This window comes from Quercus suber, unplaced genomic scaffold (assembly GCF_002906115.3).
Source record: "Quercus suber isolate HL8 unplaced genomic scaffold, Cork oak 2.0 scaffold_225, whole genome shotgun sequence".
Lineage (NCBI taxonomy): Eukaryota > Viridiplantae > Streptophyta > Magnoliopsida > Fagales > Fagaceae > Quercus > Quercus suber.
The window spans coordinates 62,396-78,434 of record NW_027069683.1 but is presented as its reverse complement, the minus strand read 5'-3'; the positions used below and the strand labels follow the sequence as shown (position 1 = coordinate 78,434).

Genomic DNA, 16,039 nt, shown 5'->3' with positions numbered 1-16,039 from the left:
TGATTTGTTCCTTCAATTATTAATTAGAGTTTGAAATTTAGTTTAATATTATCTTTGTCCACATTTACCGTATAAGTCAATTAAAACTTAAAAAATAATACACATCTTACGAAAATTTTAAGTGTTCTATTAGTAAGAATCAAAGTTAAAAACAAAAGTGATAAATAGAAAGTGTGTGTATACCTGCATGGTTTAGGGTTTTTAATTTTTTGAGATTGATAAATGTAGGGTCAGTTTTTGTCGCCCAAGCTCAAAAGAGATGGGTTAAAGACCCAACGAACTCAGAATAATGAATTTGTAGAGAGTGGGTTGAATGTTTAGGCGCTGACCGGCGTTTTTGGGGCATGAACTCTTTTCTCTTTTATTGAAAAAAATACTTAGAACAGTTTACAACTGGGGGATGCTCCTCGGCCAGGGCCGAGGAGGTTTCTTCTTTTTCTTCCCTCCGGAGACCCCCCTATACATTTTGCTCACAGTTCTTATATATGCCCATCTTCTTCCTCCTGTTGATCATCTATTGGCCTTCCTCTTGACGGCCTATCCCATCAAAGGTCATATCCACGCTCAAGTGGTTCACCCTGATCGATGTCGCCCTGACAAGAGGTTACATCCCCATTAATGCGGCCAGAGGGGTTAGGTGAACGTATTCAATGCCGAGGTGACGGTTGGCCCAGAGCTTGCCCTTCTCCGCACCGAGGTCTCGAACGACCGGGGATAAGGTCATCCTCGGACCCATCGTGTGTCCTCGGCGTGGGCCATCTGGGCCTCGGTTGAAGTGGGCCATGGCTACTCGATTTTCTAGCTCCACAATAAAAATATATTATATTACTATATTTTAATTATAACCATACTTTATCTAACTTTTTTTTTTTTGAAGCAAAATAAATTATACTATCAAACTTTATTAAAATAATTAAAAGTTTTTTTAATTCAATTGGTTTGACATTTGACACTTTTTTATATTTTCAACAACAAAAATTTGAAGTTTAAATTATCTTATCAAACTAAGTAATAAAACAAGAAATCATAATAGGAGTAACAATTTAATACCATTTCTATGTAGTGTCTAATAATCACTGAATATTTTTGTTTGTGAAATTCACTGTGATAGTTGAACTTGAATCTCCTTGATAATTTGTCCCAAAAAATAAACCCTTAATTAAGCCTAAAACAACTTGACACCATGGATGGGTTTTTATAACTTTCTTTACAATCTAATTATTAAAATGAACTTTATTTATTCAATTTGTAGCAAAAATATTGAAATTGGTTTTAAATTTTTTTGAATTTACCAAATTGATACAATTCTACCTACAATCTGTTAAAATAATATTCAAAATTTTTTTTTTGAGAAGAATAAACAATATTTAATTGGTTTAACCAAATTGTTACAATTCAACACCGTGATACATAATTATAAAGACTAATCTAAACCTGTTCTCCAAAATTCCAAATAGCCCAACTGCTAGAACTCTCCCCCCTTCTCTCTCTCTCTCTCAAGTCTCAACCACCATACGACTTACGATGCAGTCCACGAAGTCACGCCGGAAAGTGGCGCCAAACACCGCCCCAGGCACCAAAACCACCGCAACCAATAACGGAAGCGCCGACTCAGCAGACAAGCTAGACCAGCTCCTCCTCTCTTCCGCCATCTGCAACAACGAGGACATAGGACCCTTCATCCGCAAGGCCTTCACATCGGGCAAGCCCGAGACTCTCCTCCTCCACCTCCGCCACTTCGCTCGCTCGAAAGAGTCCGAGATCGAAGAAGTCTGCAAAGCTCACTACCAAGACTTCATCCTCGCCGTCGACGACCTCAAATCTCTACTGTCCGACGTCGATTCGCTCAAATCCTCTCTCTCCACTTCCAACTCCAAGCTCCAGTCCGTCGCCGGACCGCTTCTCGACTCGCTCGACTCGTTCCTCGAGTCGCGAACTGTGTTGCAGAATGTCAATCTTGCCCTCGGCTCAATCTCCACCTGTATCCGCTTGATCGAGATCTGTTCCCGATCGAACTACCACTTGTCTCGGAACAACTTCTACATGGCGTTGAAGTGTTTGGACTCGATCGAGACCGAGTTGTTGGACAAAACGCCGTCGTCTACGCTCAGGCGAATGCTGGAGAAGAAGATCCCGGAGATTCGCGCGCATATCGAGAGGCTAGTGAGCAAAGAGTTCGGCGATTGGCTCGTCGAGATCCGAGTCGTGAGTCGGAACTTAGGTCAGTTAGCCATAGGTCAAGCCTCCTCGGCTCGTCAGCGCGAAGAGGATCTTCGAATCAAGCAGCGCCAAGCAGAGGAGCAGAGTCGGCTTAGTCTTCGTGACTGTGTTTACGCTCTTCAAGACGAAGATGAAAACGAAGACGATCAACACGACCAACACGACGCCGTCGGGCTCAGTAACGGACTTGGAAACGACGGTCATAGTGGAGGTTTCGATTTAACTCCTCTGTATAGAGCTTATCATATAAACCAAACCCTAGGTCTCGAGGACCGGTTCAAGCAGTACTACTTCGAGAATCGGAAGCTCCAGTTGACTTCAGATTTTCAGGTATCGTCTATGACTCCATTTCTAGAATCTCATCAAACATTTTTCGCCCAAATAGCCGGGTTTTTCATAGTTGAAGATCGAGTTTTGAGGACTAGTGGAGGTTTGATTTCGAAAATGGAGGTTGAGAATTTGTGGGAAACTGCTATGAGTAAAATGTGTGGGGTTTTAGAGGACCAATTTTCTAGGATGCAAACCGCGAATCATTTGTTGTTGATTAAGGACTATGTGAGTTTGTTAGGTGTCACATTGAGGAGGTATGGGTACCCAGTTGATGCTTTGTTAGATGTATTGAGTAAACATAGGGATAAGTATCATGAATTGTTGTTGTCAGATTGTCGGAAACAGATAGCCGAGGCACTTGCGGCTGATAAGTTTGAGCAAATGTTGATGAAGAAGGAATACGAGTATTCGATGAATGTGCTCTCATTTCAGCTTCAAACGTCGGATATTGCTCCTGCATTTCCTTACGTGGCTCCATTTTCGTCCACAGTGCCAGATTGTTGTAGGATTGTGAGGTCTTTTGTTGAGGATTCCGTGAGTTTCATGTCGTATGGTGGGCAGTTAGACTTTTATGACATGGTTAAGAAGTATTTGGATAGGTTGTTGGGTGAGGCTTTAGATGAGGCTTTGTTGAAGCTTATCAATACGGCTGTTCATGGGGTTTCACAAGCAATGCAGATGGCGGCGAATATGGCTGTCATGGAGCGTGCTTGTGATTTCTTCTTTCGTCATGCTGCACAGCTTTCAGGGATTCCCCTGAGGATGGCTGAGAGGGGTAGGAGACAGTTTCCATTGAGTAGAGCCCGTGATGCTGCGGAAGATATGCTATCGGGGTTGTTGAAAGCGAAGGTTGATGGGTTCATGACATTGATTGAGAACGTGAATTGGATGGCCGATGAGCCACCGCAAAGTGGGAATGAATATGTGAATGAGGTGATGATATATTTGGAGACTCTGGTTTCTACTGCTCAGCAGATATTGCCAGCTCAGGTACTTAAAAGGGTTTTACAAGAAGTTCTTTCTCACATATCCGAGAAGATTGTGGGAGCTTTATATGGGGATTCAGTTAAGAGGTTTAATGTGAATGCGATCATCGGGATTGATGTTGATGTTCGGTTGTTGGAATCATTTGCGGATAATCAAGCTCCTATTTTCTCGGACGGGGATGCAAATCAGTTGAAATTGGCGCTTTCTGAGTCCAGGCAATTGATTAATTTGCTATTGAGCAATCATCCAGATAATTATCTGAATCCAGTAATCAGGGAGAGAAGTTATAACGCTTTGGACCACAGGAAAGTTGTGACTATTTCAGAAAAGTTGAGGGATCCTTCAGATCGGCTATTTGGAACCTTTGGGTCACGGGGAGCCAAGCAAAACCCAAAAAAGAAGTCTCTGGATGCTTTGATAAAAAGACTTAGGGATGCTAGCTAATCAGAACAGAGCTGTATGTACAAACCTTCCATCTTTTTCCTTTACCTGTGCTGATTGTGATTTGGATTCATTCATAGTGGTTCATTGCTAACTTCATTTGCTTAAGGATAAGTTCCACTTTTGCTCTCCTCTATTTTATTGGAAAATTAGCACATTTTATTCTGTATGTATCATTTTCATAGTTACATATTGGTTTTTGTAATGAATTTATTCGGGCCATGATATTTTGATTTGCTTATATATTTTACATTGACCTCCTTGGGCATATCTTTGATCTATCAATGCAAATGCAACTCTATCCTTAAATGCAAGACTCTCTAAGCATCACAATGTCAGCTGTGTAAGAGTGACCTAATTCAGGGGAAAATTCAGGGGAAAATGGGCTTTTGCCCCTATTTTTTAAAATATTTAGTAAATTGTCCTTGTTTTGAAATTATTAAGCATCGTGTTCTTGTTTTGAAACTCAATTTAAAAAAAAATCAAGTTTCTTATAGAACTCAATTTTAAGAAATTGAGTTTCCCATAGAACTCAATTTTATGATTATTGAGTTCTAGGTAAGTTTTTGCCACGCTGAAAGGAGCACTCGTCAGATGATTGAAACTTACTTAAAACTCGATTTTCTAAAAATCGAGTTTCAAAACAGGGACACAGTGCATAATAATTTCAAAATAGGGACATTGTGCTAGATATTTTTAAAAATAAGGGTAAAAGCCCATTTTTCCTCCTAATTCACACCGAAATTACGTGCACATTAGGATGAAAGTGTTCAATGAGGTTTACTTGCGATCTATGTAGTTTATATTAACCAATCCATATGTCATTTAAACTGTTGAGTCTCAGATATATATATATATATATTTATTTATTTATTTATCATTATGTTAGTTTGGACTTTGGAGAGAAAATGTAAGAGTATCAATTAAATGCTGTTTGAATCTTCTAAGGGAGTTCTTGAGTTTTATTTTATTTTATTTTTAAAAAAGGAAGAAAGAAAATCAGCTTAGGGCATGCAAACTTGGTCTTGTATGCTTTCCTTGTGAGCAAGGCAGAGGAGACTTGACTCGGGTCTAGGATCAGGGGAGTTGTTATTCATGGTGTTGTGAATTCATTAGGTTTGATGAGTGTAATTTGGATGATGTGAAATTTTATACGCTGTAGATGGATCTTTTCTTTTCATGAATGATGATTTAGACTCTAGATGGAAAACGGTGAACCATTTTTTATGTAGAGATGTTAAAATGGCAAAGAAAATGATGGTGTTCTTTATGTAAAGAAATTTAGACCATTTTGTGTTTTGGCACTAGTTAAATAGGGTGATCTATTTTAGACGGAGATCTCAAAAAGACGTGAAGATTTTGTGTATGACTTTGATTAGGTAAACCAGTTGAATAGGGTGACCTATTTTTGATTGGGTAAACTCAATATATCAATGCTTTCACTTACTCTTTTCATGCTGCACAGAATAACCAGAAATCGTTGAACTCTTCTCCCTCCCTCCCTCTCTCTTTCTCACACACCCAAGTACAAGGATGATATTTATACTTGTATGCTGTATTTGTAAGCATTTGAGCATTCCGGCATCATCACCTGGTCTGAACCTCTTTCTTCATTCCTTCATCTCTATCCTCAACTCAATGCATGGAAGTTAGCCAGTTAGAGACATCATGTCTAACTTGAGCTTAAAATGCTTTTGAAAGGCTTGAAACAGACAGCTTAATTTAAAGTGCCATACAGAAAAGCTGAGATGAAGCAGCATTGAGTATTTAACTAACATGTCATCTAAAAACTTGGGTTCGGTAGATTTATATATAAATTTTCTGCTATTCTTACTCATTCCATTTCTTGTGCGGAAAGGGAAGATCGTGTGGATAAAGGAGGTCCAAATGGAAGTTCAAATGATTGGGGTTATTCGCGCCAAACATGCTGAGCTTATGACTGAGTAAAAGAAGAAAGAACTCGCTCACTATAATTACCCCATCTCATGCACAAGAACCTTAAGAAGCCTTAGTTAAATATTCGATTTCTTGTAGTAAGAATGTTCAAATGTTTGCCTTGTATCTTCTTGCTGCAAGTAGGTGAGGAGTGTCTTGGATGTTTAACCATTAAATTTTTCGCACTTTTCTCAGCTATGCATTTTCTTTGAAAAGAGGAGTAATTCTGAGTAGTGACCCATACTACTGCATGTCAGTGTAATCGCTTGGTCGCTTGGGAAAACCGAAAATGGATCAAATTCCGTGGCAGAGGAGGATGGATCTTCAGGATATTGTGCAGCAGTGCCAGCCTTAAACTTTGCAGATTTCCATCCTATGATTGGACTCAGTTTGGGTATGTTTGGTGCACAATTTCTTTTGTAGATCTTGCTGTTATATAATTAGTTTTTGCATATAAAAATAAAAATCAATATTGTAGATCTTTTGTAGATCTTTTTCCTCTTATTTAGCAGGGAGTAAAAGCTGCTAATAAATGGGCATATGGTTTGTTTTTGTAGCTAACTGAACTATAATCGTGGCTGGTTGATTCAGTTGATTAGGGTGGTATGTAGGATTAATACTTTGTGTCTCACGTGATTTCTCTTTAACAAACTGTATTTGTTATAGAGAGGTATTTTCAATTTTAATTCGTGGGTTTTCTTTGGACACAACCATTATGGAATAATACGTGTGTTTAAATGAGAATACAATTACTTCTTTTAAAACTAGGTAAAAAAAAAAAATCATGAAACAAAAGAAACAATCAGGAAAGTCAATGCAACTTGCCAACTTCTTTGTAAATGGGTCAAGGCCCGCATTAAGTCAGAAAATGTAGAGCGAGAATGTGTATGTATACGAATGGGCACAATGACTGGGATGTCAAGGCGGGGTGGGTGGCCGCCTCTACACATGTACACATTTTGTTTGTTGAAATCATGTGCACGCAATTATTGCAAAAATGACACCTATATAAACCATCGAATACTTTGCACTATCTATAAAAAAGATCAGAGTTTTGAATCATTCATGATTACACCATAATAATAATAAAAGTAGTTACGGAGTGGACCTCTAATAGTTTTTTCCCATGTCGGCTTCCATAGAGTGGGCCTATGAAATACCAAGATAACATAATAAATTTTATAATATTTTTTATAATATTGAAAAATTTTATCATGAATTTTAAAATATCATTTTCACGTGAAATTATTATTAACATTATTTTTGTTGTGCAAAACATCATATATTATCTTAACGCTTATGAAATTTTTTTTTTTTCGTGTGTAGATAGACACTGATACCAAAAAGGTGCATAGAGTAGTCGCAAATCAAAGGACTTTTCTTTCCCGTCAACACTAAATTCCTTTCCTTTTAACCTAAAACAAAAAACAAAAAAACACTTTAATTCCGTGGTTTTTTTTTTCCCTCTTACAAGAAGAAGGGATTGGAAATTTGGAACTCAAGTCTTCGGTCCAAGAGAATTGGGTTGTCACTAAATCAGTAAATCAAAGTAAATCACAAGGCTTTTGGCAATACCTAATTACAGTTGTTAATATTATTGCGATGTCATATTAATGTTCCAACTCTCCAATATATAATAACCTATATATAATGGACATAATATATTTATTTTTAAGAAAGAGGATAGTGCTTAAAAATAAAATTAAGAAGAAATGAATCTGTTATAAGAGTTTCTAGCCTTATCAAGGGCCAATAAATTATCCACCATAGTTGGTGAGTTATCAAAAGTAATATAAGTACACACGGCAGAGAAGTTCTTAGTTTGACAAGTGTTTCTGCACATTGATTAGCTTCATCTTAAATGTTGCTCTGTCCACATACTAAATAAAGGATACAAGAAGCACATATTTATTTTTTAAAATGATTAGAAATACTTACATACAAAATATGTTGTTCTCATGACTCGAACTCATACTCTCTTCTTGTTTCTCCAAACGCTTAGTATTTAGGGAGGTAACAACTCATCCAAATAAGGACAAGTTTGGAAAGAAACCCTTCATGATTACACCATAGTAATAATGTTTCTCAAAAAAAAAAAACAAAAAAAAAAACACCATAGTAATAATAAAAGTAGTTATGGAGTGGACCTCTAATAGTTTTTTTTTTTCCATGTTGGCTCCCATAGAGTGGGCTTATGAGATACCAAGATAACATAATAAATTCTACAATATTTTTTATAGAGAGGTGTTACGTCTACAATATTTTTATAACAAATCATAGGTGATTAATTGTTGTGGAGCCCGTAGGCCTGATAGCCTCAGCCCATCGTGTAGTAGGCCCAAGGCCCGCGCCGAGGAAGGATGACCATCCAAGGCTAAATTAGGGAGAGACTCTTTTTTTTTTTTGGATCCACGCCGAGGACCTCTTCGTCCTCGGCATACTAAGGATAATTTTGGGAAGGGACAAGCCTAGAGCAAGCTGTCACCTCCACACTTAGTGCATTCACCTAACCCCTCTGGTCGCATTAATGGGGATACAACCCCTTAGCAGGGCGACGTTGATCAGTGTGAACCACTTAAGTGTTGATAAGGCCTCTGATATGACAGACGGTCAGAAGAAAGGCAAATAGATGATCAACAGATGGAAGAACGAGATAGGACAATGAAGACTATATAAAGAAGAGCGAATAAAGTAAGGAGGGGGGGGGGGAGGAAAGAGAAAGAAGAAAAAGGGCTCCTCGGCCCATGTTTTTTTTTTTTTTATAATATTTTTAAATAATTGGATTGTACAAGCTCAATTACAAATCTTTGGCCTGGTTTTTTTTGTTATATATATGTTTAGTTAATAAGAGAGCATTAGAGAGAGCAAACAAAAATAAATATTATGTAAATGTGAAAACTTGTTAAAGATACATCTCAATGTATAAGGTTTAAACACAATTTTTATATGTGTAAAAATGAAGGCTCCTACTTGTATTAGAAATTTATTAACTATAATTAATATATGGTTAGTGTCGAATGTTCTTGTCTGTATACTTTATGCTTCTACTTTCATATCTATATTAGCGTATTTAACCTACTGTATCAATGTTAATATTTAACAAAACTATAAAGATTTGCCCAAATTAAAGGGACAACATATAAATATTTGCACCTACTCTTCTATTAAAAAAAAAAAAAAAAGAAGAGGAGGAGAGGCTTAGAGCTCATGAGTCATTAGAGCTTCTTTTTTTCCTTTTTTTTTTTTTTTTTTTTTTTTTTTTGAGGGATTGGCTTGACTCTTAGGTGCCTGACTTGGCTTGAACGAAGACACCTGTGTCACGTGTTTTCAAGGTTGGTGGTAGTAAATTAGTGATTGTGTAGACTAATTAATAATTATCCAGGGCTGTAAGAAAAATGTTACCTGTTTTTATCTTCCCTCATGTAATAGTCATGGTTTAATAGGTAAAATTACAGTGTAGGATACTCCTCGGTGGATGTTATTTTGGACTGGTGAATTTCCAAGCCTTTTTTAATTCTTCTTTATGATTGTTTGTTTCCATGAAAATCATTTCCGACAATATATTTACCCTTGAAATGGTAATTATTGAATTCTTAAATATATATATACGCTTATTAGCATATTTCAATTCTTCAAACCAAAAAAAATTAACCTTTGAATAAGATTATTATTAGTATTATTTAAATAAAATAAAGAGGTCATAAGAACATTATAAATTAATCCAATAAATATATATATATATATTTTAGCTTGAAAAAAGAAAATTTTTCTATTGTCACTGGCTCATCTTTCTGTTTGGACTCACACATAAAGTAGGGCTCAGCTAACCCCTTCACTAATAATCAATCTTTCAAATGATTAATACAGAAGAGCAACTATTCAATTGATAATAGTTGAATAATGTTAAGAGTCTTATAATTTAACTACCATCTTGTAACTCAATTAATACGTCTTAGGCATCCAAGAAAAATATCTAGAATTCAAATCTCCTCCTCTCCAATCATAATAATTAAATTACAAAAAATTAAAAGTTGAATAATGAATTTAGTTCTGAATTCCACTTTTATATATCATCAGTTGGTACTGTTTTGATCCAATTGTAATTACCATGAAGTGAACATAGGTTATAAAAAATATTAAATGCACTTAACAGTATATAAAAGGAATATCTTTCCATTTATCCAAATTTATTTTCCATCTTTAGCCCTTGCATGAACTATATATATATCTCCCTAACCTAAACCTCCTGCTCCTACAACCAGCCTGGAGACATACCAAACAGTCAAAACTCCATCTAACACCTTGAGTTTCAACACAAGAAAAAAAAATGTTTTCCATCTTCCAACCAAACCCAATGTCTCCAATGGCTATTCTCTGCCTAATCCTCTTCTTTCTCATCTCTTTGTCAACCCCATCTGCCACCCTCAAAGACTCATTGACTGCATACGAAGTTCTTGAAGAATATGACTTCCCAGTTGGTCTTCTTCCCAAAGGCGTATTAGGCTATGAACTCGACAGTTCCACAGGTAAATTCTCAGCGTATTTGAATGGTACTTGCACTTTCACCATTGACTCTTATGAGTTGAAATACAAGTCCACCATAACGGGTATAATAGCCAAAGACAAGCTCTCAAGCTTAAGTGGTATCACAGTCAAGGTGCTATTCTTCTGGCTCAGCATTGTGAAAGTGACTCGTCAAGATGATGAGCTAGCATTCTCTGTGGGGATTGCATCAGCGGATTTTCCAGTCAGTAATTTCACTGAGAGCCCAACTTGTGGATGTGGTTTTGATTGTGTCACTGCTGGGAATGGAAGGAAGATTAAGCTCAATAATCTTGTGTCCTCCTCTTGGTTAATTAAGTGAGCTTGATTAGTTTTAGCTTCAAAATAAATAAATATTGCAGTAACATGTGGTTAATGGAGAATTAGATAAAGCATGAATCGGTAATCACCTTCACTACCAGTAACCATTTGGGCAATAATCCAAATGTGGTTTTGTGTTAATGTACACATTATGTATTATTATGATATAATTATCTTTGATATCTGAAATGACGGTTTTCTTCGCAAGTTAGAATTGTTGCATCTAAATTAATGAGTTTGTGACATGCAACCAACGTCTGCTCAGCTAACTAAGTTGGCTGAATTGTTGGTGTAAGTAAAGCCCTTTGACTTGCTGATTATAAACCGCAAAGCGCAAATGGTACATTCTTTTTTAGCAAATTAAAATTGACCTTGTAAGTATGTGTTTGCCTCCAAAATAAAAAGCCATTTTATTTTAATATTTAGTTTATTTTTGTTACTAATTATGTGTTTCACAGCATTTTTTGGTACTATTTATAGGCCCCACTGTATTATTTCAGCTAACTTTTGCTTTTATCTACAGTACTTTTAACAAAAAGTTTTCAATTTCAACAAAAAGTTTTTAATTTCAACAAAATAAGCGGATTCCAAACAATTCCTAAGTTTGAAATTGTTTTTATTTTGAGAAATATCCATAATATTTTCATAACAAATTTTAAATAGCACTTTATTTCATTGTTACTTGCTATTACATGTAAGTAAGGAAGTAATTTTAATAGTGGATTCATATTTAAACTAGTAACAATTTGCCACTTAAAATTTGTTATAAAAATATTGTAAAAAATGTTATGGACATAACACTTCTTCTTTATTTTAGTTCTTTAAATTGAAGACTTTTTACCATTCAAAAATTTTAGGGTCTGTTTGGAGTCTGTTTATTTTACTGAAATTAAAATTTTTTTGCTGAGAATACTGTAGATAAAGGTAAAAGTTAGCTGAAATAATACAATGAGACCCATAAATAGTGCCAAAAAGTGCAATAAGGTTATAAATAGTAACAAAAATAAGCTGAATAGTCCATAAAATTTGATAATGTTTTTAGAATGGTCATTCAATCAATTTTCGTAACTAATCCGACAATTTAAAAAAAAAAAAAAAACACTAACTAACTAACTAATCCAACAGTTAAGTGCCAACAAAACATTGACTTATCCCTTTCTATTTCCACCTTATTCTCTTTAAAGAATATTTAATTATTTATTCTAGAGACGTGATTGTAAAAGCAAATTTTATATATTTTGAAAAAATATTTTTTTTTAGAGAGTTTCAATCTATGGTATTCGCTCCTGATAATAGCTTTTTATTATTAGACCAAGACACCAATCGGTTTTTGGTGTAGGCAGGGATTGAACCCCAGATTTCTTATACAACCATCAGAGACTTTACCAGCTGAGCTAACTGGAACCCACTATATATTTCGAAAATAAGGTTGCAAGTAGGGGCAAATGGGCTGCTCGAAAATTAACTGCTTTCTAATCAAAGGTTTTGAAAATTGAAACTCTTAAGTCTTAACTGAAAGCTCAGATTTGTATAAAAACAAAAGAGTTTGTTCAGACTCCCAAATAAAAATTACGGCTAGATAGTTTTTACTCTAACTTATATTATGTGTAGAACAAGAGTAAATGAGCGCAAATAACTGATCTCACTACTCTAAGCTATATTCATCCATTATCAACAATAAAAGGAAAGCTTAAAGAGTAAGTAAGAGAGATGCAAACACAAGATAATACCGAGACGTGTTATCGTAGAGAAAACCGAAAAATTCGATGAAAAACCTCTCTACAACCCTTCAAGTCAAACTCAATCCACTAGAGAATAAAGTTGGAATACACGAATAACAAAAGACCCTCCAAGTTTAGTCCACCCCATGTACTTGAGCCCTCTAAGCTCCTGCTACCAACTGACTTTTTGGAATCTTGTCTTCTCTAACTTTCCGAATCTTGCAACTCAGCCCCGTTGCATCCGCCGATGAATGGCTCATTCCAATGCTTNTACGGAGTGGACCTCTAATAGTTTTTTCCCATGTCGGCTTCCATAGAGTGGGCCTATGAAATACCAAGATAACATAATAAATTTTATAATATTTTTTATAATATTGAAAAATTTTATCATGAATTTTAAAATATCATTTTCACGTGAAATTATTATTAACATTATTTTTGTTGTGCAAAACATCATATATTATCTTAACGCTTATGAAATTTTTTTTTTTTCGTGTGTAGATAGACACTGATACCAAAAAGGTGCATAGAGTAGTCGCAAATCAAAGGACTTTTCTTTCCCGTCAACACTAAATTCCTTTCCTTTTAACCTAAAACAAAAAACAAAAAAACACTTTAATTCCGTGGTTTTTTTTTTCCCTCTTACAAGAAGAAGGGATTGGAAATTTGGAACTCAAGTCTTCGGTCCAAGAGAATTGGGTTGTCACTAAATCAGTAAATCAAAGTAAATCACAAGGCTTTTGGCAATACCTAATTACAGTTGTTAATATTATTGCGATGTCATATTAATGTTCCAACTCTCCAATATATAATAACCTATATATAATGGACATAATATATTTATTTTTAAGAAAGAGGATAGTGCTTAAAAATAAAATTAAGAAGAAATGAATCTGTTATAAGAGTTTCTAGCCTTATCAAGGGCCAATAAATTATCCACCATAGTTGGTGAGTTATCAAAAGTAATATAAGTACACACGGCAGAGAAGTTCTTAGTTTGACAAGTGTTTCTGCACATTGATTAGCTTCATCTTAAATGTTGCTCTGTCCACATACTAAATAAAGGATACAAGAAGCACATATTTATTTTTTAAAATGATTAGAAATACTTACATACAAAATATGTTGTTCTCATGACTCGAACTCATACTCTCTTCTTGTTTCTCCAAACGCTTAGTATTTAGGGAGGTAACAACTCATCCAAATAAGGACAAGTTTGGAAAGAAACCCTTCATGATTACACCATAGTAATAATGTTTCTCAAAAAAAAAAAACAAAAAAAAAAACACCATAGTAATAATAAAAGTAGTTATGGAGTGGACCTCTAATAGTTTTTTTTTTTCCATGTTGGCTCCCATAGAGTGGGCTTATGAGATACCAAGATAACATAATAAATTCTACAATATTTTTTATAGAGAGGTGTTACGTCTACAATATTTTTATAACAAATCATAGGTGATTAATTGTTGTGGAGCCCGTAGGCCTGATAGCCTCAGCCCATCGTGTAGTAGGCCCAAGGCCCGCGCCGAGGAAGGATGACCATCCAAGGCTAAATTAGGGAGAGACTCTTTTTTTTTTTTGGATCCACGCCGAGGACCTCTTCGTCCTCGGCATACTAAGGATAATTTTGGGAAGGGACAAGCCTAGAGCAAGCTGTCACCTCCACACTTAGTGCATTCACCTAACCCCTCTGGTCGCATTAATGGGGATACAACCCCTTAGCAGGGCGACGTTGATCAGTGTGAACCACTTAAGTGTTGATAAGGCCTCTGATATGACAGACGGTCAGAAGAAAGGCAAATAGATGATCAACAGATGGAAGAACGAGATAGGACAATGAAGACTATATAAAGAAGAGCGAATAAAGTAAGGAGGGGGGGGGGGAGGAAAGAGAAAGAAGAAAAAGGGCTCCTCGGCCCATGGCCGAGGAGCATCCCCCAGTTGTAAATAGTTCTAAGTATTTTCTAATAAAAGAAGAGAGTTCATGCTCCCGGAACGCCGGCCAGCGCCTAAACCTTCAATCCACTCTCTAAAAATTTATTGTTTGGGCTTGTTGGGCTGAAAACCCATTCATACTCTGGATCCAATTCAAATTGAGTCCCCACAATTGGCGCCGTCTGTGGGAAGGATTAGTGCGCTGGCCGGCGCACTAGGCGATTGTTCTAAGTGGTCGTTTTATAGTAGGTTAGCGACGTAAAAAAAAAAATCGCAAGAAAATGGAAGATTTGACAGTGAAAAGAGAAATTTTGATATTATTTCATAAATAGAAAAAGTACAAAATACAATCAGAGGCTCAGGCAGGCGTGCTTTACAAACAAATTTACAAGCTAATCCTACAATCAGAGGCCCAGGTGGACCCGTCCTAGAACTAGCTAGAGGGAAGTGTCAACCCGTTCCCTTATTGGCACCAAGAGAATGGGAGAACTTGACAGTAAGAGGGCGGAAGGGGGCGAGACAGGCTCGCTTCAAAGCCACCAACAACTCCTTTCTCGGAGCGGTGGAGCTTGAACAAAGCGAGGAGCACATGCAGGGGCTCCGGGACGCCCTCCCTTGTGATGTTCCCTTGATTCTCTCCAATCTTCGCGAGCGTTGGCCGTTGGAGACGGCAACACTCGAGCACCGCCCATGACATGAATTCGCACGTCTCCTTCGTCGGGGTGCGCTCCGAGGAGAGACATTAGGTACTTCAACGACATCCCTTCGGGCCACCTTATATAGCGCCATCGGGTTACGCTTAGATTCTGTCGCACCGGAAGCCCAGTGGGGCTGCGGCCATAACGGCTCTTGGCACGGATGTCCTCACACCCGCCCAAAGCCGCCCCATATCTGCCAACTCCCGTCACAATTCCGGCGGGTTATTAAAGGGCTTGGGGAGCTGAAAGTGTGTTCCTTCTATTTGTGTTGGGAGGTTCATGGAGTATGGAGAAACCATCCCTCCGGAAAGTCTTATATAGAGGATGAGGGTTGGTGAGAATTAATTCACGTAGAATTCGAAAAGAGAGTTATCAGCAGGGCTAATAATGAAGCTACCAAATTCCAAGGGGGCCATAGACCGTTGGACTCGTGTTAATTCACGAGGACATTAATGAAGGTGCGTCTCGCGCACCGAAGCGTCAAGCGCGGAACACGAACCGCCAAAGGACGCTTCATAAATGAAAAAGATGGGGCTCGAGCTGGAGGCGTGATCAACGCCACGTGTAAAGATCATAATCCGACCCAAGGAGGAATCGTCTCCAGTAAAGCAGTCCGAGGACAAACCCTTACTTACAGAAAAGATAGTGGTAGACAGAACCAAGCCATTGCATGGTCCTCGGACTAAAGCCTATAGTAAAACTATTCACACCATTATACCTGGGTACTAGACAGAACCAAGTATTGCATGGTCCTCAGACTCAAACCTATGGGAAACTAGATACTTACAGAAAAATAGAAGTGGTAGACAGAACCAAGGCATTGCATGGTCCTCGGACCCAAGCCTATGATACATATTCACACCATTATACCTGGATACTAGACAGAACCAAGGTATTGCATGGTCTCTC

General features: G+C 37.0%; 1 protein-coding gene across 4 annotated transcripts; it reads left to right on the top strand.

Annotated features, from left to right (window-relative positions):
* The first annotated feature begins 1,437 nt into the window (after positions 1-1,437).
* On the top strand, positions 1,438-6,599 carry LOC112028800 (exocyst complex component SEC15B). Of its 4 annotated transcripts, none has more exons than XM_024061491.2 (2): positions 1,438-3,994; positions 6,171-6,599. In XM_024061491.2, the coding sequence occupies exon 1, from the start codon at positions 1,525-1,527 to the stop codon at positions 3,979-3,981; it is 2,457 nt and encodes an 818-aa protein (XP_023917259.1). In that variant the 5' UTR covers positions 1,438-1,524; the 3' UTR covers positions 3,982-3,994; positions 6,171-6,599. The 4 variants fall into 4 exon arrangements, with proteins under 4 accessions (XP_023917259.1, XP_023917258.1, XP_065636176.1 ...); XM_024061490.2 differs by having other exon boundaries at positions 6,109-6,599; XM_065780104.1 differs by lacking the exon at positions 6,171-6,599 and adding an exon at positions 5,842-6,091.
* The last annotated feature ends 9,440 nt before the right edge of the window (positions 6,600-16,039 follow it).